This window comes from Lytechinus variegatus, chromosome 3 (genome assembly GCF_018143015.1).
Source record: "Lytechinus variegatus isolate NC3 chromosome 3, Lvar_3.0, whole genome shotgun sequence".
NCBI lineage: Eukaryota > Metazoa > Echinodermata > Echinoidea > Temnopleuroida > Toxopneustidae > Lytechinus > Lytechinus variegatus.
In genome coordinates this window covers 56,556,710-56,578,773 of record NC_054742.1, presented here as the reverse complement: position 1 = coordinate 56,578,773, position 22,064 = coordinate 56,556,710, and the positions used below count along the sequence as shown (strand labels likewise).

The window sequence follows — 22,064 nt, the reverse complement described above, 5'->3', positions numbered from 1 at the left end:
TTTCAGAATTTAATTACTGGTAGTTTTTAATGACTTTTATAAAGTTATAGCAGGAAGATATATACATGTAGATATAATAATAATAATAATATTCCACATTTATATAGCGCTTAATACATCGGAACGACGTCTCTAAGCGCTTTACAGACATATTATTACCCCGGTCATCGGATCCTTGCATGCCCGCATACAATGTATGCACCTTCTCCACTCCCTGGGGAGCATTCCAACAAGAGTTCCAAGACTCAATTGCTAGGCATACTACATATAGGCTTTCACATCCTACCGGGTACCCATTTAACACCTGGGTGGAGAGTGGCAAAGTGTGGATTAATGCCTTGCCAAAGGACGCTAGGCCGTGGTGGGATTCGAACACACGACCCTCTGATTACAAGGCGAGAGTCAGAACCGCTACACCACGACGTATACATGTGTGTCATCAATTGACAGGATAGCTTAGACGCAATTTTGGTACATGTACCACCCCAGGGTGCTCTAGCAATTCAGTTCACAAAGACAGGGTTTTATATGATCTCTAAATGCATTTTAAATCTGGTTTTGTTGGTATGAGTGAGCATAAATCGGGATATTATGGGCATTTACACTCGAGGTATATAAAAAGAAAGATTTGAAAAATCAATTTTATTGTGTGTGGACAGAATAATCTCACGGGGGGGGGGGTACTCGACCACAAAAGTGGTGGTAGATATATGCCTCAGGCGAGACAAATAACGGGGGCTCTGGAGCAGGCTTATTATAAAAAGAAGAAAACACTATGCTTTGGAGCAGCTATCTTTCTTTTTCTCAATAAGATAAAAATGCTATGCCGTGGAACAGAAATGTGAGTGTTAAAATGGGGGTACTCTTCATGCCACATACGCTCCACGCTTTATATACAGAATCCCCCCCCCCCCTATAATAATTGCAATTCTAATTTTGATTCAACTTGCTATAAGAACTGTGATTTTTTTTCAGAATATTTATCGCGATTATTTATTTAGAGTTTTTTTGTGTGAAAGAAAATTAGTTTTATCTATAGATCCCATCATTCATGTGCACTCAATGCTCATTGCATGCACTATGCAGTGTGTGTGTGTGAATGGTTAAAAAAAATTGAGACTCAAATCTCGATCCTAGTAATCTTGGTGGCTATATAAACATCAAAATTTGAATCCCGATTTGAATCCGATTCAATTTCAAATTTGAATAAAGTACAAGACCCTGAATCAGATTAAAGATCACTCTTAAAGAGAAATTCCAGTAGTTGCAGTTAACACTGATTTCATGAGAAAGTCTGTAAAACAAGGCATAATTGCCAGTATATCATCGAGGATCTAGATCTGGTACAGTTACATTAACTGGACTTTGTGAAATCTTGAAATATACGCTGAAAAATGTTCACACCGAAAATCCCCAACACAGATAAGCGCACGTGGGACAATGTATAATAATTGCTTAGGGCGTCGGGCCCGACGCCCTACCCGAATCTCGTGCTTATTTGCTGATTTCTCAGCAATTACACAATTTCTTCCAGAATCCTTTGGCACATGCGTTTTATTTATACAAACAGACACTTTAGTGGTCATTTCATTGGATTCTGTACGAACTCATTTTGATATCGTTACCAAAACTAGCATTTACCTTTAACCATGGTCATTCATGGTGGTTTAATATCTGACCTCATCTTCCATCAATCAGATAGATAGAAGTGTGTGTCATCATCTGGACAGCGTGAATCACCATCATACTCCAATGAGCATATAGGCCTTGATTCATAGTCTTCAGTGTAATTGCTAAGAAAGCATTAATCATTATTAAATGCTTGTATAATGGGTAGCTTTTAATTTTCTATTCAGTCACAGTGGATCCTAATCTTTCCTTTTCATGCATTCCAGTTGAACATTGAAAATATGCCTATAGATATGTATGTGAAAGGATCGGACGGTGATGATTTTTTTACCTGATTGCTAAGAATTGTAAGCAAGCAACCTGAGGACCAAAGGCTTTAAGATCCTCTCTGAGGGACCTGGTACTGAGGTTAAATGCTTTACCAAAAAGCACTTGCTCTCGATTCCAAGTGGGAATCGAACCTGGGTCAACGGATCGCGAAATCACTGCTCTACTTGTAGGTACCAACACACCTCCATATACATGTACATTGATGTAAATGTCTTTGCAGTGGAACTAAACTGGAGCTGTATGTATCAGTGCAGTGACCAATGCATGTGGATGCATGCATGAATCATCTCCTCCAACCATCATCAGTCTGGTCACAAGGCTATGTTTCTTGCATTCTAACATTATTTGCACATTCATTAGAAGCTTTGATGAAGATGGGGTTACATCGTGATGAAAGGGACAGGGAGGAAAATGAAAGGGGGGTAGGTAGTGTGGATGACGATGGAAGGGTAATGTACTTCTTACCAAGAGTCACTAGCGTACCTATCGGGGGCAAACTGCCCCCCCCCCCGACGAGTCACAACCCATGCAAGGGACATATCCCTGCCCCCCCCCCCCCGACGAGCCAATTTGTCAATTTTTTCTGGTACGAAATCCTTTGTGGAAAATCTTAGGTATGCCACTGCGGGGTGTTCATTACATTTATAATAATAATACAGTGTATGTCCATTTATATAGTGATGTTACTATGGGCATATACTCGACTGCGCTTTGAAACATGGTATATTATTACCCCAGTCGTACCTGACCCGCCATATCGGCGCTAAAGTGTCAAGGAATAAAGCCTACCAGGTACCCATTCACCTCACCTGGGTCGAGTACAGCACAATGTGGATTAATTTCTTGCTGAATAAAAAACGATATGGCTAGGATTGGAACCCACGACCCTCTGTTTGAAAGGCGACAGTCAGAACCACTAGACCATGATGCGCCCACATTTATCAGTTGACATCATTGATTGATTTATTATCATGTACATTTGCATCCAATATTGAATGACAAATAAAACTGAGTTTGTGAAATTTAAATAAAAAATTTCTTCTGCAATAAATGCTTGCATGTATCCCTGTTCGAATATTTTTGGAGTGTAGGCCTACATCTGTTCACGTAGCTACATGTAAAAAGAAGAATCATTCAAAAAGAAATAACTGAAATAAAAAAAATGATGTTTATGATGGGTGAAGTGAACTATGAAGAAATGGAGCATGAAAAATTTTAAGGGAAAATGACGTGCATCTAGAGATAGTTAGCCTCTGTTTTTATATGAGCAGGCTCAGATATGGATCTCATTACAGACACAATTTATTCCTGGCCCAAATTGACTTCTTCATTTCATTTTACCTCCAGCTGATGAAAATTTCATTTCAGTCCTAATATAGAATTCCATGTAATGCTTCAGTGATGCAATTACAACCGTGATCATCCATTAAAGAAAGATGCAACTGTGCTATCAGTGAGCCGTGTGATGATTTTCTTTATTCCTACTCCTCCTTGAATCTTTGACATGAAGGCTTTTCTTTTTTTTAATTGAAACCATTTTGCAATCACATGGAACCATTTTCATTGTAAATCCTATGATCCAGCATGGGAGTCTCTATGTGGGAGAGGAGATTTTGAATGCCTTTTGATACACTTTTACAGTTTCACTTGTAATCCAATATAAATCCTTGCTAAACCAGATTATCCCGATTTAGGAGGATGTTTGGAAATGCCCACCAGAGGGATATAGCCGTGGCTGCTAGATGTTTTGAGAATATGCATATGATTGTCAAACTATTGAAAACAGTAATACCAAAAAAATGTATGTAATGATTAACTGAGCCCCTCCCCCTCACTCACTCCATTGCTGATTTGTATTAGGGAACCAAAATGAATACACATGGATTTAGTGTCAAGTTTGCACCTTGATGCATGACACCTCCCCTCCCCCCCTCCCCTTTGGGCAAAGTGCCCCATGATACGTACACTCTATTTTTAATTTTTTAAAGACACTTAATCTCTGAATTTGAGATTTTCATATCACATCTGCTGGTAGAACCAGTCAAATAATACTCATGTGACAATGTCAGGCGTTGAGGTTCATGGGCTACATTTGCCACAAAGAACAATCTGCTTCTGTTTTTTAGACACAGAATTTAGTTTTTGTAATATTTTGAATTAATCATGTTCATCGATTTTAATGTATTAACATCCTTGACTTATTCATCATATATTGAGAGGATTTTAGGTTATCTGCATACATGTAACCTTGGCAGACTTCTTGATATGAACTTTCAGCAGGAAAATATATATGGAAGTATGATTTGAGAGAACCTAGGCTTTTTAATAGGGTACTTGAATTCAAGGATTTTCGCGTGATAGAATTCAACCTATGATATAAGGTATCTCGTCACCTGGTTCGTTAATGGGGCTGTACTGGTAGGTTTGTGCCTTACTTCCTCAGGATCTGTTTTATTACCCAGTCTCCAGTTCTTTATTAAAACAAAGCGTGACAGCTCTCTTTGTCATCTTTTGTTATGAGCTATTAAAATTGTTGTTGGGGAGGGAGGAGTGTATGTAGCTATTGAAGGAAGTTTCTGAGACACCTTTATTCCTTCAGAGTTTGTGTTTTTTGGTGGATCGGGTGGACATGGACCTGATTTCAGAGTGGTTCTTGTGTTGCTGCGGTGGCAGACCATTGTTTACTGATGGTGGCGTCTTCAGTAATGAAGTATTCCTGAAGGATGTGAGTATTCGAATCCTACTCTCATTGTTTATAAACTTTCTGTTACTTTTTCCAAAAGCTACAAGTATGCACTATTCTAGATGCCAAAACGTTTGGTGCCTTTGCCATTTGCACACTGCAGAAACTGGTGTTGACCAGTCATTTTGTACTCCCATCGAATTTGCAGTGTTAGTTCCACGCCATTGGTTTGGTGTTGTGTTAGATCTCTAGGGTGTTATGTTAAACACATCAGGGTGTGTTCCTTAAGGGACACCATCTGGTGTCGTGTCCATTGTCCATGGAAACCATTAGTTTGAGTGGCTGTTTCTCTGTGACTTATAAATTTTATTGTGATTGCTGTTTAAGATCAGCCATGCAGCATTTAGATGTAAATGCAGATGCAAAGTGTGTAGCAATGACATTGTGAAAATATGAAGCACACATTATTGAAGGGTACAGTAAGTTCTAAGGCCATATTAAACATAAACTAGTTTGTTGATTTTTTTTTCTTCCATACGGTTTGCTTTCTCTGTCGTTCTGTTTAATAATTTATTCATCCTTGCAATCGAGCATTATTTCATCAAAGGTATTGCCTCAATCAGATATATGGTTCCACCTAAGAGACAATAATTAGATTTGCACTCAGATCTGTTTAGTCAGGGATAGTGCAATTTGATTATGTTCAAACCACCATGCTAAATTAACCCTCTTGGACTTGGTATTGCAATAAAAGGTCCAAGCAACACATTATGTAGGTAATGGAAGAGGGGGGAAAATGTGACACTAAAAACGTGTGACATTCAGATATGAAATGGATGCGAAGCAAATAAAGTAATTCTATATTGATGCAATGGGGTTTTCAGAAAGGTATTCTGTAAAAATATAGTATGCAATTACATGTATATCTACCAGCTTCTTTATTACAACTGAATTGCAATTATGATTTCTAAGTATCATTATCTTGAATGGAAGTGTTTCAATGCAGCTGCTGCTGTGGACTTCAATACGAAAAGCAACAACCAATTGCTGGCCTCACAAACTACCACACCCTCTAAACACTTGAAGCAAAGGGCACATGATACCCCAAGGCCCCGTCTTACAAAGAGTTATGATTGATCCGATCAACCTCAATGTTTGGTAATCTATCTATTTCATGATATTTTCAACAGGAAAGTTTCATAATATCCTTTGCAAAGAAGCATGCTGAATTTTCACTAAAAATATATGAATATACATCATATCTAGAAAACATTTTGAACAAACATGCCTTTTTAGACACCGATTTTGCTGGATTTCCATAGTTGTGGTTGATCGGATCGATCGCAACTCTTTGTAAGACAGGGCCCTGATTTGACAAAGCGAAAGTATCATTTTCATGTACCAGCACATTTTCAACAATCATAAAAAAACATTGTATCTCGTGTTTTTTTCCCAAAGGGATGTGGTATCATAATCGGCCCATCATTTTAATCGCAAAGTTGTGTCTGCTTTCAGGAAGTAGGACTGACTGCGCATTAAACAATTCCACCCACGAATGTTATTCTTACCTAAACTTTTGGAGTGTGAGAAAGGTGCGGCTTCCAATTGTTTCTATTTAGTTGATTGAGTTCTGAGGCTGGTGAAGAGTTGTGTTTTTCCATCTAGTGGTGATGGAATACTTGATGGGTCCAACTGCAGACCCCATTCTGTGGGTATGTGTCGTTACACTATTCAGCTGGGTTTTCCTCAAGTTCAACAGAGAAAGGGTAAGATGGTTCGTCTTGGGTTCTATGGCATTGGCTCCTGCGACTATTTTTCCTATTGAAAATCACACATTAAGCCAAACGTGAACCTGAACTTCAAACCTATAACACTAACCCTAATCCTAACATCATTCTGAACAAAGATCCTTTAACAACCCTAACCTTGTACCTTTATCTTCAGAGAAATTAGTGGAAGAGCAATCGTCGCAGGAGCAAGTGTTGATTTACTAGAAACTATGACCGGACTGCAATTGTCGAGCTCTTGTACTTGTAATATACTTGTAGACTTGGACAGCAATGGGCAGATTTTGTGATGTAAAATGTTCTGCCTATGACAAACAAAGCTGAGCCAGTCAAGCCTGTGAAGGATTTCTCAAGAATTACATGATTAACTTCCCATTTTCTCTGATTAGTTTTACTTCTGTTTTTTTTTTTCTAGATTCATGTCCATATATGTACTTTGCATGGCTACTGTCAATAATTTAAAAAAAAATAATCTAGAATTTATTCGAATTTTGATAGACACTCTTATAATCGCTATAAGGTAATTGGACCTAAAAGTAGTTTGTTTTGAGAGTGCAGAATATTTTATTATGCAGAGTTTTGACATGCAATAAAAATTTCTAGAGGTAGGCCTACTAGCTGGTCGACATCATAAGTGGTAAAGAATTGCTAAAAAGTGATCTTTATTGTTTGACTTCTATTTCCTGGTTCCTAAATAAGGTAAACATTCCAATGGTAGTGTAATTCTATTGTTGTTCTTATGTAACTTGAGAGTCTTACATCCGGATAATCTTGAAGATTTAAGGTGCATTTAGTCTTTATTTGCCAAAGAACAAGCGTATTGAAAGGCATTGTAAACAACAGTAAAATGTTTTTTAGAAAATGATAAGAGCAATATTTATGCTCAATTTGGGGGTTCTGAAAGAGAGTCAGTGGATGCACTGTGAATAGTGGTAGATTGTAGATATTAAAGAAGTGTACATGTATGAGTTTGAGAGTTTAAAGGGGAAATTCACCCTGAAGAAAACTTTGTTGTAAAAATAGCAGAAAAAATAGTAAAAATATTGGTGAAGGTTTGAGGAAAATCCGTTAAAGAGTAAGAAAGTTATTAGAGTTCAAAATTTTGGAAGTGTGACGTCCTAAACGAGCAGCTGCCCCATGTGTTATGTAATATAAAATGTATGAATTTCAAATTTTGTATGGTTCCTGATGACTTAATTTTGTTTTCTTTTCATGATCGGGTGTGAAACGATTTGTCTATTGATATACAAAAGTTACAGTGAAAACCATTTTCAGTTTCCTGAGAAAATTACATTTCATTGATTTTTTACCATTCGCTATGTAGGAATGCTGCTCGCATATGACGTCACAAATCAAATAATTGAAATTCTAATAACTTTTTAATTATTTGATGAATTTTTCTCAAACCTTCGGCAATATTTTTTATTATTTTTTCTGCTATTTTTACAATAAACTTTTTGTCAGGGTGAACTTCCCCTTTAAAACTCATAAATGCATGCAAAAATAATTTACATGTTGTTCTGCATTTGGAACTACATTGTAAAGTTTGCTGTAACTGGACCAACCTGAGTAAAACCTGTCAACTTTCATTTTTTTATTACCATTTTAGAGAAATTTTTTTAAATGTACCCTTCTGACCCTAATTTCATAAACTATCCTATACTTGTAAACTAGACAACCCTCAATCCCATAAATAGATAGATCTTCACTGTAGAAGCTCTTTCATGTCATACTTTAAACTAAAATTGAAAGAAGTACAGACCAACCAACTATTTTTTCCCCCTTTTACAGCCAAAAAAATATACATGTATAAATAAATGTACTAATAAATGTACTTGTATAAAAGACATAATGTCTAGAAAGGAAGTCCATTGTATACCATGTTTATACCAGAGCCTTTTCAATATTTAACTCTCACTTCTGATTCCTTCACATCAATGTTTTTAATTGATTAATGTTTATACTATTAAGGAAAAGTAGTACTCTGAAAGTGCAATAACTGTTTAATATCTTAACTTAATGTACTATTGATAGTATTTAATAATGAGAAGTTGTTTCAGTCCAAAAGGATAGTTTTCTTCAGCAAGCCTGTGAAATGAATTTTGTGTAAATTGTGATATAAACAAACAATATGAAATATTACAAAGAAAATGAAAGGAACAAAGTACATAATCATTTTTCAAGATTGAATGCTGATACTAATGATTGTGGAGGGGTGTTTATCCAAAGTGGCTGGTTTAAGTGCTTCTTTCATATTAAGGATGCCAACTGTCTTCGCAAAACTTTGATGATTGTTATTCATATAATACTAGTAAATACCTACATGTACATGTAATGTTCATATTCACTGTTTGATGCTCATTATCAATGATAATGCTATTAAAGTTAAAATTGGTTTAAAAAATGATCAAATTAGGTGAATTCCTCCAGGTGAAGCACACTGCAGTGAATTGAAATGGTGTACTATACAAAATATTCTTCAACACAGCTGCGTACTACAGCAATTACCAGCTCAGTGTTTTTGAAGATTTTTTTTTGGTTTAAATATCACAGTTCAAAGCAGTTTGGTGTTGACAAGGACTGATTAGGATTGTCTGCTTCAAACAGTTGTTCCGAACAGAAAATTCAAGACTTCATGTCTTCATCAAGCCTAATCACAGTCCACCTGTCGTTCAAATTCATTAGTCTGCTATTCCCTTGGTGACGGGTTTCACATATTTGCGACTGCAGATTAAAATTGCTATCGATAAAACAGAGAAAAGTAATGAAGTCATTTATACATTTTTGTGACTTTCTGGATTACTGTTACCAACTTTTACTTAACCTTATACTTCCGAAGTAAAATGAATTTCAGGCCTTTTGCTTTTAAAACATATTTAGTCTTTGTGATGTGACCTAGGAAATAGTTGACTGTTAGTATGTTGAGGTATATTATTTTACAAAAAATTACATTAAGGATACAGTTTTATTCCAAATTTGTTAACATTGGAAATTTAAAATTTTAACCCCACAATTAAACCACCACCACTGAATATTTAGGTGCCTCAACCCTTATTTATTCTACAACATTTGTATTTTAAAATACTGCAAAAAAAAATCTTTAAATCATTTCAAACCATGTCAGGTGCATTTTTACCACTTTAATGGGCAACTTTGAAAGCAGGTGCAGATTTGATGTTGGTCAATAATTGACAAGCACCAGAAAATGTCTCTCATAACAGTTGAGTACATGAAGCCATCATATCATCCATGATGAGTATGAAGTTGCAACAAAATAGAGGCCAACAAATAATGAAGAATAAGAGAGGAACATTGATTTTAAATCCCTGTACTGTACATCCTGCATCCGAAAGAGATGCAGTATTGTAGCATACCACCTTATATCGATTGTTTCTAACACGTGAGAGCGTTGGCGGGGACAGCCGCGGCCCATCCTTCACGGTTTGTGCTCAGCGTTGCTTGGTCTCCTGTGCCTCATGTATTATTCACTTATGTATCCCAGCCTCACAAGGCAGGAGTAGTGCTATTTTTGCAGCAATCTTTCTGAAAGACATTCCCACCCGAAGGGGGATCTTCACATTGATAATGAATAGAATTACCCGAGTTGAGCAAATATTTTTTTTTGAGAACCAGGGGCAGAAGAAGTTGCAGAAATGTGCCTATTGTGGTTCAAGGTATAGTTTTTGTAGAGCTATGTGAAGATTTCATACCCTTTAATCAAAGCTCATCTGCAACACACCAAATTGTGTGTTTTTTGGGTATATTTATGCATTGGTTTTCAGTGTTTTGAGTGCCTTCCCTGGCATTCTCTCTCCCCCATGCAGGTTGAATATTTCAAGTATTGATTCTGTGCGTAAGTATCACCCGTTTAAACAATCATTGGGGCATAACTTGTTCATCTATCAGTTTATCAATGGTTTGCTATGAAGATTAATTCAATGTTTATTAAAAACAGTATGGCTTTCCTTGCTCGGTGTGAAAAGGGCCTTTTTACCATTATATGGAAATGGAGTTTGTACCATCAGGCATGATTTGTAGGAAGACACATGCTGAGTTTGGCTTTCACATTGATGCAATCAGTGAATTAGTATTCACCGTTAACTCCCTGACACAACCCTAATGGGACTTTTGATAGGAACTGGAGTACCCACTACATCCGCTGATCTCTCCCGAGACTAGTGGAGGGTTCTATTGTACTTCTTGATGCAAGAATTTGGCATAATGGAATCTTGCCTCAAACATCAATGTAATTCATTGCATGTGTTTGATCAAGTCAGGGAATCGTTTCCCCCTGATTATATCAAGCTTATTTTCACTCATTAAAGTGAATAATTTTCCTGGTTTTGCATTGCAGTTTGCCCCACATTTTTTTAAAGACTGCTTCGCAAAAGATCTTTTGTAAAACTCTCACAAAGGACTGTATATAATACAGAATTTTTTTTTCTCTTTTGTCTTATGAACAAAAAATCTAGTCAAATATAAGCAAAGTTTTTTGAGAAATGAGCCAAATCAAGTAAATTGAAAATTCTATTCTATTATTTTGAAATATTTTTTGAGAGAGATTTTAGCTTTTGTTTATAACAAGAAGAGGTTCATATCTCCCTCAGATAGTTGCAGATTCAATCTAGACTCTGGCCCTGTGACAGAAAGCATAGCGATTGATCGTAAGGCTAATATATGCAATTGATTGCATTCATTATTATGTATGATCAGTCACACAAATCAACCCTACAATCAATTGCTAAGTTTTATGAAAGTGGGCCCTGCTCATCATAACTAAGAGAGGAGGAAGATGTGGGTGACCCCAGGGCATTCCAAGTCATTACAACAGTCGTTAGACTCATCGATTTGCAGTCAACATCATAGCCAATTTCAGAGGCATAACGCCTCGGAGAGTATAGCCTGGTTGGTAGGTCTGCTTGCGCCCCTGGAAGATCTGTAATTACCAGGCTTTGCGCTGATGGGTAGCAGGGGATTGCATGCCTTGGTATCAAAGTTGAGATTATATTTGTATCTAGAAGAGATCTATCATTTATTTATATTGACAGGACAGAGAGTGGATCACTCGAGGGTAGTGGGGTAAATAGACAAACAGCCTTTAGCTATTCTGACCAGTATATGTAGATCGGAGGGGGGTATAAAGTTCTTTTATATATGATTTTTTTGCAGAGTTTATTTAACGATATATGAAGTTGAAAGTTAAATTCCTATTTCAGTCTTGCTTTCATTATGCTGTTTCTTTACATTGAAATTCTTCACTTTGTGATGTTGAAAATTTATTGTGTGATTTATTTTGTGCTAAAGCTTCATTGCATCATTACATAAGCATGCATATCAACTTTTGAAAGGCAGGATTATTATTTTTTTAAAATATTTTTAGTTAATTGTCCTGGAGAAGAAGCATTAAACGTGTTTCATCTTCAGTCTTTCTAACCAGCTAATATCCAAAATTGTATTTAAAAAAATTGTTTTTTTTTAATACTCTTTTCCATAATTGGAAGAGCCTTGCCGAAGTCTTTCAGTCTCATTAACAAAATCCAACTCTCAATTTGACATATTTTCAGAGGAGAGCATTTCTTGACAAACTTTGTTGTGATGTTTGATAGAAATAGCTCAAGTGGGTATCGGTCCAAGTGATTGGACCAATAGTAAAATAATGCACAAAGTTATACTTTGCTATAAAAAAATTACTTAGAATAGATTCATGGCTCCTTACCCAAGTAGAATCACAAAATTCACGAAAATTACATCTTGCAAACTTCCTAAAACAGTCCACAATCGTGATCTGTATGCAAGATATATGGCATAAGCAGGGTCTGGGATTGGACTTAGTGATAGCATGGACCTGCTGATAGGTCCACATTGATATTAGACCGAGAGGCTGTAAACGTTGATTGATGACACACCAAGTCTCACGCTGTGACATGAATGAGGTGGTGGGAATCACCCTTACCTTTGCTCCAGTGAATGATGAAAAATGATATACTGCATGACTCACTCGCCAGAAATGTGCATCCATGGTTTCTCCCAAGTTCATAACATGAGCAACTTTTAAAGGGGAAGAGGTGCCTTCGGAAATCATGACCCAATTGACTAAGTACTTGAGCAGTGCATGGTATTTCACATGCTATGCCAAAATTTCAACTGAGATCGAAATCTACCTGGAGCCTGTTTCATCAAGACCTACAACTATTGTAACTTTTCCATTATTGTAACTACCATGGAAACCTTGATTGTGATTGGCTTTTGAGCCCTGTTACCATCGAAGTTGTCATAATATGGCAGAGTTACAATAATTTATGGATCAGCTGATTGTAATATTTAAGCTTTATATCTATAGATGAATGTAATTGATCGATGTTTGATTTAAGGTGTCTTGACAACTGATTCTGCTACTGCTGCTCCTCCTAATTCTTCCCACTTGCTCCTTCTACTCCTGCTCAGTCTCCTCCCTCATCTCTTCTGTCTTCTATCTCACTAATATTTTTAGTTTTGAATTGAACTCGACAAAATCGACTCCGTACATAAACCTTGAGATTAACAGGTAATAAAAGAGCCCGTATCTGGAAACACTATGATAACTTAATTTGTCAACTTGTAACTCCCACTCGCCTGTAAGAAGATAACTTATTACTGTCATTGACTCTAGATTGGATATCACTTTTCAATTAACCTCCTACAAGCTGAGCAGTTATCACTTGTAGATGCGGTAAATTATACTTGTCATGGTAATTCAATTGGAATGTCTAAAGTCGGTGTAATCTGTCATTGATCTCCTTCCTGCATGCACTACATGTGCATCCAGGATGCAATTAAACTCAAAACTTCATCTTTTCTCTACTTTCCTCAACCTCGTCTCTCCTCGAACATGGACCAATCTTGACAGTTTAATATATCCCTCACCCTCCCCTCCCCTCATGGCACGGCTCTTAATTTCATTAACCGCGGCTGTCGGAGCGTGTAACTCGCTCCTCTGGCGTGATGCACTTTCCAGGCGCTTGCGTTTGTGTTTCGGCAGTGTGGATGTGTCTGGCTGCGCACACGTCAAATCACAATCCTGTCACCCTCCATCAGTCAAAGCTGATAATGCAGTAACCAGGCAAGATATCCCAACCGACAACATTAACTATTGGAAGGAATTCAACAACATTGCTCTGATTACTAATGTGTTGACTTACAGTCAGTACAAGCATAATTAATCCATTTACAATTGTGTTTGAAAGTAATGAATTTAGTAGTTGTGTATAACTTCAGATTCATTTCATGAGAAAGTGTATTAGAATCAACTACATGCTATTCCAACACCAAAGATTCCAGGCTTTTCAAATTGCAAGGTTTCATTAATTTAGTCGGAAAAAGAGTATTACTAGTAACTTGTTCTTTCAATATTCCTTTTGTATTTGTGACAAAATGAGCTTATAAGGGCTCTCTAAACTGCAAGTTTATAAATCCTTGCATCATGCATAGGTTAAGAAGAGAAAATTATTATCTCTCAAGACTTAAACTAGCTGTTATTTGTTATCCGGCTCGGAAACTGAAATACATTATAGCCTGGAGCACAGACTAAAAGCAAAATACTGCCTTACCATCACACCAATCATCAACGCATCATCTTTCTATTTTGATGACTTGACTTTCATGGCTTGTTCATACTTTCCCTCATCTTGAATTTCATCTTTTACAGTTATTGCTCCCTGTCTACATAGCTATAATTTCTACATCCACGCTTCATTGTATTCCTATCTTTGGTGTGTTATTGTTGTGTAGATTGTCAGTTTCAGTTTACATGTCCTATTTTTTATAGGATATATATTCCTCCAAGTTCATTACTATGGCCTCCCAGGCCCCTTGATATACTTTATTTTCCTGTATTTTAGTTTTTGTAGAGCATTTCTCTGACCCCTTCTCGAGCTTATGTAGATGATGGATTTGCGTGCAATTGAGGTTATGAAAAAGTAATTTTACTCACTTATAAATCGTGACTTCATGTCAAAGTGGATTTTGAAATTAAATTATGTACCATGGGGATGAAAATAACCTATGAAGTGTGGAGGTCCATTGTAGTTGTGGGCCTACTATAGCATGTCAGCTTGTCAGCAGTATAGGTAGGCCTACTTTTTGAACTTTTAGTTTAAAAGATGATATTCATAATGATAAGAATATGCAACATTTATCAGGGTGCTACATAACTTTTTAGATGAACTTGCCCTGTTAGGCAATTAAATTTTTAAATAGTTGGAATATACTTGCCCTAAAATCTATTTCACTTGCCCGAAAAAATCCTTGAAAAAAGCTTTACTTCTTCAAAAGAAAATATTATGGTCTTAGAAGCCACTGACCTTTTTTCTCTCTATTGACATGAACTGATGTACCTTGTTCTTGCATTTGTTTTCACAAAAAGATTTTATCTTGCCTGCCATGACCAACTTTAAGGTTGGTAAATCATATCAACCCTAATTTTGGTAATTCTACTGTGAGAATTTTGCTTGCCCAATTCGGGCAAGTCCTTTTGGTCTTTACTTCAAAACACTTGCCCGACTATAACTTTTGCTTGCCCCGGGAAATTGGGCAAGTGCTTATGTAGCACCCTGCATTTATAGTGCTGAATACAATGTTTTTAAGTGCCGCCTACTATTACTCCTTCTTTAGTACAGCTACTCTGATAAGGTTCCCAGAAATTTGAAGAAAAAAAGTCTTCCTGCATGCCGGGTACCCATTTATTATGCCTAGTTGGAGTGTAGCAATTGTATGTACAAATGAATGCAAGTGCTGGGGTGGGATTTGAACCACAGACCTTGTAATTCAAAGACTAGAGAGTTATCTACTCAGCCCCAACACCTTTGTGTTGTACACAAATTGTTTGGTTCCTGCTAGGAAGAGTCCTGTGTTCTTTCACTATTTGTTTATGCTTTATTGCTCCCAAATGTTGTGAATGTGTCATTGGAATAAAATTGTTGAGTATGAACATGGCTGTAGTAGTATCTCTTCTGACATGAGCTTGTCAAGAGGCGTTGAGAGAGACCAACACCCTACAGAAATTTCCAAGCTTGCGGGAAGCGTGCGACTAGCTTGCGCAAGCTTGCGGCATGCTAGTAACTAGCATGCGGTTAGCTTAATAAGCGTGTGATATGCGTGCAGAGTAATAGTTAAGCGATCTTTTAGCGAGCAGGGACTGTTCGCTAGCATGCACTCGCTTATTAAGCGAGTGCCCTGCTAGTCGCATGCTAGTTACTAGCAAGCGGCACGCTTAAATTTCGGTAGGGGAACAGCCTCAAGAATGGCTACCATCTGATGTGGTTGAATTGAAAACTGGTTTAGGTGTCAAATATGTACCAAGGTGACATCCATGATAGACTGGATCTAGGTCTTTGGTCCAAGTCTCAACCTAGTTATTAGGTCTGGAACACAAAGCTAGATCATATAACCAAAGTTTTTAATTGGTTTACTTATTCAGAGAAACAGTACTGACAGATGTGTTTACTGTCCAACTTATTCCCATTCAAGGCCACTGTCCAGTCTCAACTAAATTACTAATGGAAGGTATCCTTTAGTAATATCTGAATTCAAAGTTTGACCTCTAGCTATCTTTAGAAACTTATAGGCCTACCACTTTCATTCTGAAAGCCGAAGTGGAGTTACTCCGGAGTCCAGAAGAAGTTGCTCCACTTTGGAGGGCAGTATGAAAATTCTAGTAATAGTATTATTTCGATCCGTGTTCAAAGCAGAGTACTCAACCCACTTCAAAAAGAGGGTTACAAATGGAGTTAGTCTTCAGCGTAAGTGCGGTATCATCTATCTTGCATGTAACTTTATTCATTCATTTCCACGTGGGGGAGACTTCGCGCACCACACACATGGCACAAACTTGCTTGGAAATCATGGAAATGACTGCGGATACGCCGCTGCGGAGCTTGATAGTTTGAAAGGGGATGTAATATCGGTCCATAGTACAAGCGTACCAACTCAATCTGGAGTTACTCTGGAGTAACTCCACTTCGCCTTCAGTATGAAAACACCTTTAGACATGTCAAAATTCATGTTTAATGGGGCCATAGTCCACACGACTGTTGTGTTTGCACATTGTAATTGTAGGCCTATAACTTTGCAGAAACCTTGATACACATGTATAATGACCATTTCAACCTCCAGAATAATATTTTGGAAACCATCTCCAGATGCCCATATCGTGAAAGAGAGGTCACTCTGTTTCACGGAGAATTAATCAAGCGCATGAATCAAATCAATTCACACATTCATGAACATCTATAATTGGTGACTTTTGTGGAAAGGGACCCCCCCCACCATTTTGTCTTCATGGTTAGAGTTCCCTTTATATGAACAAACCAGCTAATTTCAATAAAATTCTGTCAATCTATTGCACTTTTCATTGGTTCAAGTTATAAATACAACTTCCAATTCAATTTGGAAGAAAAAAAAAGGTATCCAGCAAGGTAAAGTATGAAAGTTTCTTGCCCAAACTCATTTGCACTTTGTCAGAAATGCAAATGATATTCTGATTTTCTTACATGCAAGATTTCAATTTCATGTGCTTTTTTCATATTTCCACCATACCTGCCATTCATTTAATGAAGAGTTAATCATAATGACCCATATTCAGAACTCTGTTTTAATTTAGATTATGGTCTATTCAACTCTGTGCTAAGATTATGGAAAGCTAAAAATGCCAAAAGTTTGTTTACATTGTTTGTTTCTTATTTTTACTTTGCTCTTTCCTCATTGATTTACAGTGAATGAAAGTATTAATTTCCTCACAATAATGAATGATTTGTGTGTCATATGGGCTGATAAATTGAACTTGTACAGTACTTTCAGAGATTAGCGTCACAGTTGGCTATACATAGTTAATCCACAACTTATAGACCAGAGTTTAAATTAGACTCAAGTTCAGAATACGGGCCAATGCGTTTCAAACTTATAAACTTATGACTACTATGTTGATTTTCTCTCTCTCTCTCAGGTAACGTTAGGACACGAGATCGGAGCCGGAGCACCATGTATCAAGTGTGGGGATGCCTGTACAGGCTTAGACCTTCATTACTGGAGGTAAGAGACCATCACCATAATGTACCAAAATCATTTGTGAATCAAGTGACATTTGATTATACGTTTTCCTTGAGTAGCCGTTTTGAAGGAATCTTGGTCATGATATATTGATCTTGGATATGGATTCAGCATTGATTCATGAATGATGATATTTATAAACTGATTAAGTGATTAAAGATGTAGTATAAATTGCGATGGCCATTCAATCGTTTTTTCTGAAAAGTTGAATATTTTAAAAATTACAGTATTGTCATATCTTTGATTCTTGGCAGTAAGTGGTAGTTCATCAATGTTGATGATGGTGATTATTTTTTACCTGATTACTTTTAAGCAGTAAGCAACCAAAGGACTGAAGACCTTAGGAATCATGAATATATTGAACACTGATTGATACAGGGCAAGGAATCATGAATACCGGTATGTCTGATTGATGCATTTAAAGGTGGCTGGTGCATTGCTGCTTTGAGAAATGGAGATTTCTTCTGTATTCTTTTTTTGCCAGGAAAATCTGCAAAGTATGCAAGTGCGGCCCTGAGGACCACAAGATTGTCGGCCAAGACAGGGAGCAAGTTCGCAAGATTGGACGTCTCTTCGACGAAGCACACACGGTTCGTTATAACTTGAACCGCATGACTGTCAGTCGTACGCAGTACTTGAATGCACCGGATGAAAAAGAAAAGAAGGTGAACAAGGTAGCCCCCAAGAAGGTTGAAAGCAACGTACCAAATGGAGATTCACAGATCACTTTTGAATGGGTCCCGCAAGGGGCTACGGTGGAAACGGTAAGTTGTAGTAGATGTTGCATGCAGAGTTTGGAGTGGGAGATATGTGTATTCTGGGGGGGGTGGGGTGGGAGGCCCTACAAGGTAAATCATTTTTTTTGCAAACATACATGAAACATACACAATGTAAGTGAGACATCATTTTCAAACAAATGATAAAAAAACATGAAACAGCACATGGGGCAAGCTCATTAATGAAGGCTTTTTTTCATACAGGATATTATCAGTAAATGTGTTGAATGGGTAAATTTGAGAGAGAATGGTCATCCTGCTTGTCAATTTTTTAAGGGAGTTAAGAAAAAACTTTGATTGGAATCCGAATGCCTCTCTGGTTTTGATATCCAAGGGCAGAATATTTGCTCCTAATGTAATAGAACATGTAGATTTATGATTGAAAAAATGGCAATGCTATACTTCTGTTACAATTGTAATTGCTATTTGAATACTTAGCTGTCTGGGACAAAAGGCATGACTTGAAGGTAACCTTTGAAAATCATTTCAAAGTTCATTTGAATTATAATTGTATGATTGTAGGCTTGAATGTTTATAATTCTTCTTTCTTTGATTTGATCTTTGAACCCAATTCATCTTTATTATTACATAGAATTTATTGTCATCGTATCCCATTCTTGATTCTCTGTGTATCTATTGTCTGTTCTTGTAGATTTCTATGACATGAGAATTATGAAAATTTACAGAGTGATACAATTTTAATGCTGGCTTTATCTGAAGTAGTTCAAGATATATTTGTTAAGAGTGTAATAAAAAAAATGAGTTTATTTATAATTCACCAATGGTTTCTAAGCTCTGTTCTTGATTAATAAAAAATAATTCTTTAATAATTTAGTTTCTCTATTTATCATGATTTTCTCATTCTATAGTTTTGGTTTTGACATACCTTTTCACGCTTTCAGTCACTTTTCTCCAAATGTTTTCCAAATTTGTTGATTTTCATTTTTTTATGAACATTATTATATTTGTTCTTATTATCCATGGTCATTTTGAATTTATCTGTTGATATTATCTGAATTTTTAGTGAGTGTAAAATTCCTTTTTGTTATAGATTGTTTAGTTTATTTTCTTTTAATCTACCTTTTATTTCTATTATTTCATTTTTTTATTCTTTTTTTTTGTTCCGAGGGGGGGGGAAGATATTTTCAAATCCTGCTTCTGAACTCTTCTATCTACTCTCCCAGTGGCTTGAATTCACACAGGGTACTGACTGGAGCATCATGATCAGGCTAGGTGTTATTCCAGCAACATAATACCTGTCTGAAACATTATACATACAGAAATGTTTATGGAATGTGAATTTTCTAGGATAGACTTGCAGACTTGATTTGTTATCGCTGATTTAAAGGAGAATGAAAACCTTGGAACAAGTTAGTTTGTTTGAAAACATAAAACTCATGGAATTAGATGAAGGAAAATATGAGAATAATTGGACAAACAATATTTTCTTTAGAGATCCTCCCTTTGTGTTGTCACACATCATGAGCAATCTCTCCCCTTTGTACACTAAAAAATATTCCATGACATCTATTTCTGCACATTTTAATTCTTTGTTTCATGAAACCTCTGTCACATGTCCTCTTATGAAAAGAACACCTGACCTACAGATAGAGTACATGTAGGCAATAGTGAGAATTTAATTAAAATATAATGGGGGAGTTGTTCAAGTGTAGCATTGCACATCTTGGTCGCATTGCCAATTTGAGGATGTCTATAAACATCAGTGACTTCAACATTCAAATATGTACACATTGGTATTGTTCTTGAACATTGAAGAGTAATCCTTTTCAGCAGCTTCAAAGCTATCCCGGGATCTCAAATTGATATTGTTTTCATTCGGTGATATTTCTGTTTTGACACAAATTAACTTTAATATTCCAAGGGTTCATTCACCTTTTAAGCTCACTGTGTTTTGTTATCAGATTCTACATGATGTGATATGGGTCGGGCACCTTGATCAGAGTCTGACTGAAATGGGAATACCAACCCATGCAGTAGAAGTAGTAGTAGTAGGATGAGGAGGAGGAAGAGGTGGCACTTTTTCACTTATTTTCACTTTATTTATTTCACATGGTTGCCAGGATTACATGTATAACACTTTCAAGTTTTCTCACATTTCTCTGCAAAACGGATGGGAAGGCGTTTAGGACTTGAGGGGGTATTCGGAATGTTGTCAGGCCATTGAAATGTTGCGAGATGCAGAGATCAAATATTTTACAAATAATGAATGTTAAGAGTGTCATGGATAGAATACTTCATGAGGTGAAAGATGAAATGATCTATTCAACAAAGCATACATGTAGCTGACTTAAATATATCATCCATTCCATCTTTCACTGAATGAAGTATTCTGTCCATTACACAAATGAAAACATTCAATATTTTGGTTTATATGACAATTACAAAATAGATCCTTGTCATTTGAAATTTATGAATTTTGCTGCAAAATATTCTCATTCTGTGCTCGATGTGTTGATTGATCATTTGATGCACACACACGCACTGCAAACGGGAGTATTTTACTTGTGGTGCCTGGGGTCTCGGTACGCACATGCAATGGACAAAATCGTATACAGAACCAAATTGCACGATAAATGGATCTAAAGTTGCAAGTATGATGACGTCCTTGTGAAATGGGTTGAATGATTGATATCAAGCAACTAATCAAATGACAAGGATCTATTTAGGTGTCATTACTATCCTAAACTGGATATACATGTATGTCCCATTGCAAAAAAAAACCTTTCTAGTAATTGTCATCGATCGTTACATCCATGAAACCTAGTTTTCATTTGTCCTTGATAATTGATATAATGGTTGTCATTGATAGCATTTAATTTTGTATCTGCAATGGTAACTTTTATGCAAAAGGATATAGTAGATCTTGAAAGTTATATCATAAGTTACCCTGCAGCTTTACAAATCGGCAACTTTCTATAAGATTTCCAAACATTATCAATATAGCTAGTAGTTATCTTGTCAAAACTTCATTTGATACTTTTTTCATGTATTTTCCTCTTTGAATTGAAAAGAAATGAATTTTTGTTAATTTCCTTATATCCACATCCTTTGATAGTAGTTGATGCAAAACTGTCTTCGGAAGATACAGACTTAGAAAAAAAAGGGAAATATCTATTCTTACATTTTGATACCACACCTGCGTAGATCCTTGGCAGCTGATTGGATGAATGGGGGTCACATGACATTCAGAGGAATCAGCTGTAGCACGCCAACACAAGACAGCCGTGCGATAGACACCAGTATGCTCGAGCACGAGAGCCAGTAGTGCAATAGATCCAAAACTATGAACGTGCGTACCATGGCCCGCTCCTACAAACTAGCTGCATGCGCGTACTCGCATCACTGCGCAGCATACACCACATCACATGCAGGTAATTTTAATAAAGAAAATGCTAGATCTACGTCTACTAAATTCCAAGTCCTACTCCTCTATAGGCCTAACCTTGTACATAATATAGGTTCATAGCCCAATGTTTGACTCAATTTGGTTATTTGGTCTAGTGAGAATATGCCTAATTATGTGTTGTATAAAACCATGTTTTATTACTTGTGCAGCCATTCAAATATCGCATTAGGTACAAGTTAAAGCAGTATATTCAACTCCACTTTGTGTCATTGAATAGAATCTTTCTACTTGCACATTCTTTCACACTGATGTAATATTTAGAACGATCACATACATGTATACTATTATGGATAATTGATACCAGATCAAATTTTTAATTAATTGATGCTCTTTTGTCATTATGGTGAGAT

The 22,064-nt window shown here is 36.6% G+C and overlaps 1 protein-coding gene across 3 annotated transcripts in view; it reads left to right on the top strand.

The window, feature by feature from the left end:
• Positions 1-22,064, top strand: part of LOC121411446 (testin-like) — a 54,786-nt gene that overhangs the window by 8,570 nt on the left and 24,152 nt on the right. Inside the window, exons 1-3 of one of the 3 annotated variants that reach the window (XM_041604187.1) lie at positions 4,532-4,684; positions 17,408-17,493; positions 17,996-18,275. In XM_041604187.1, coding sequence (XP_041460121.1) covers positions 4,589-4,684; positions 17,408-17,493; positions 17,996-18,275 — 462 coding nt within the window. In that variant the 5' untranslated portion in view covers positions 4,532-4,588. Of the gene's footprint in view, positions 1-4,531; positions 4,685-6,281; positions 6,409-17,407; positions 17,494-17,995; positions 18,276-22,064 lie in introns of those variants that run through there. The other 2 variants (XM_041604188.1, XM_041604186.1) reach the window with 2 other exon arrangements.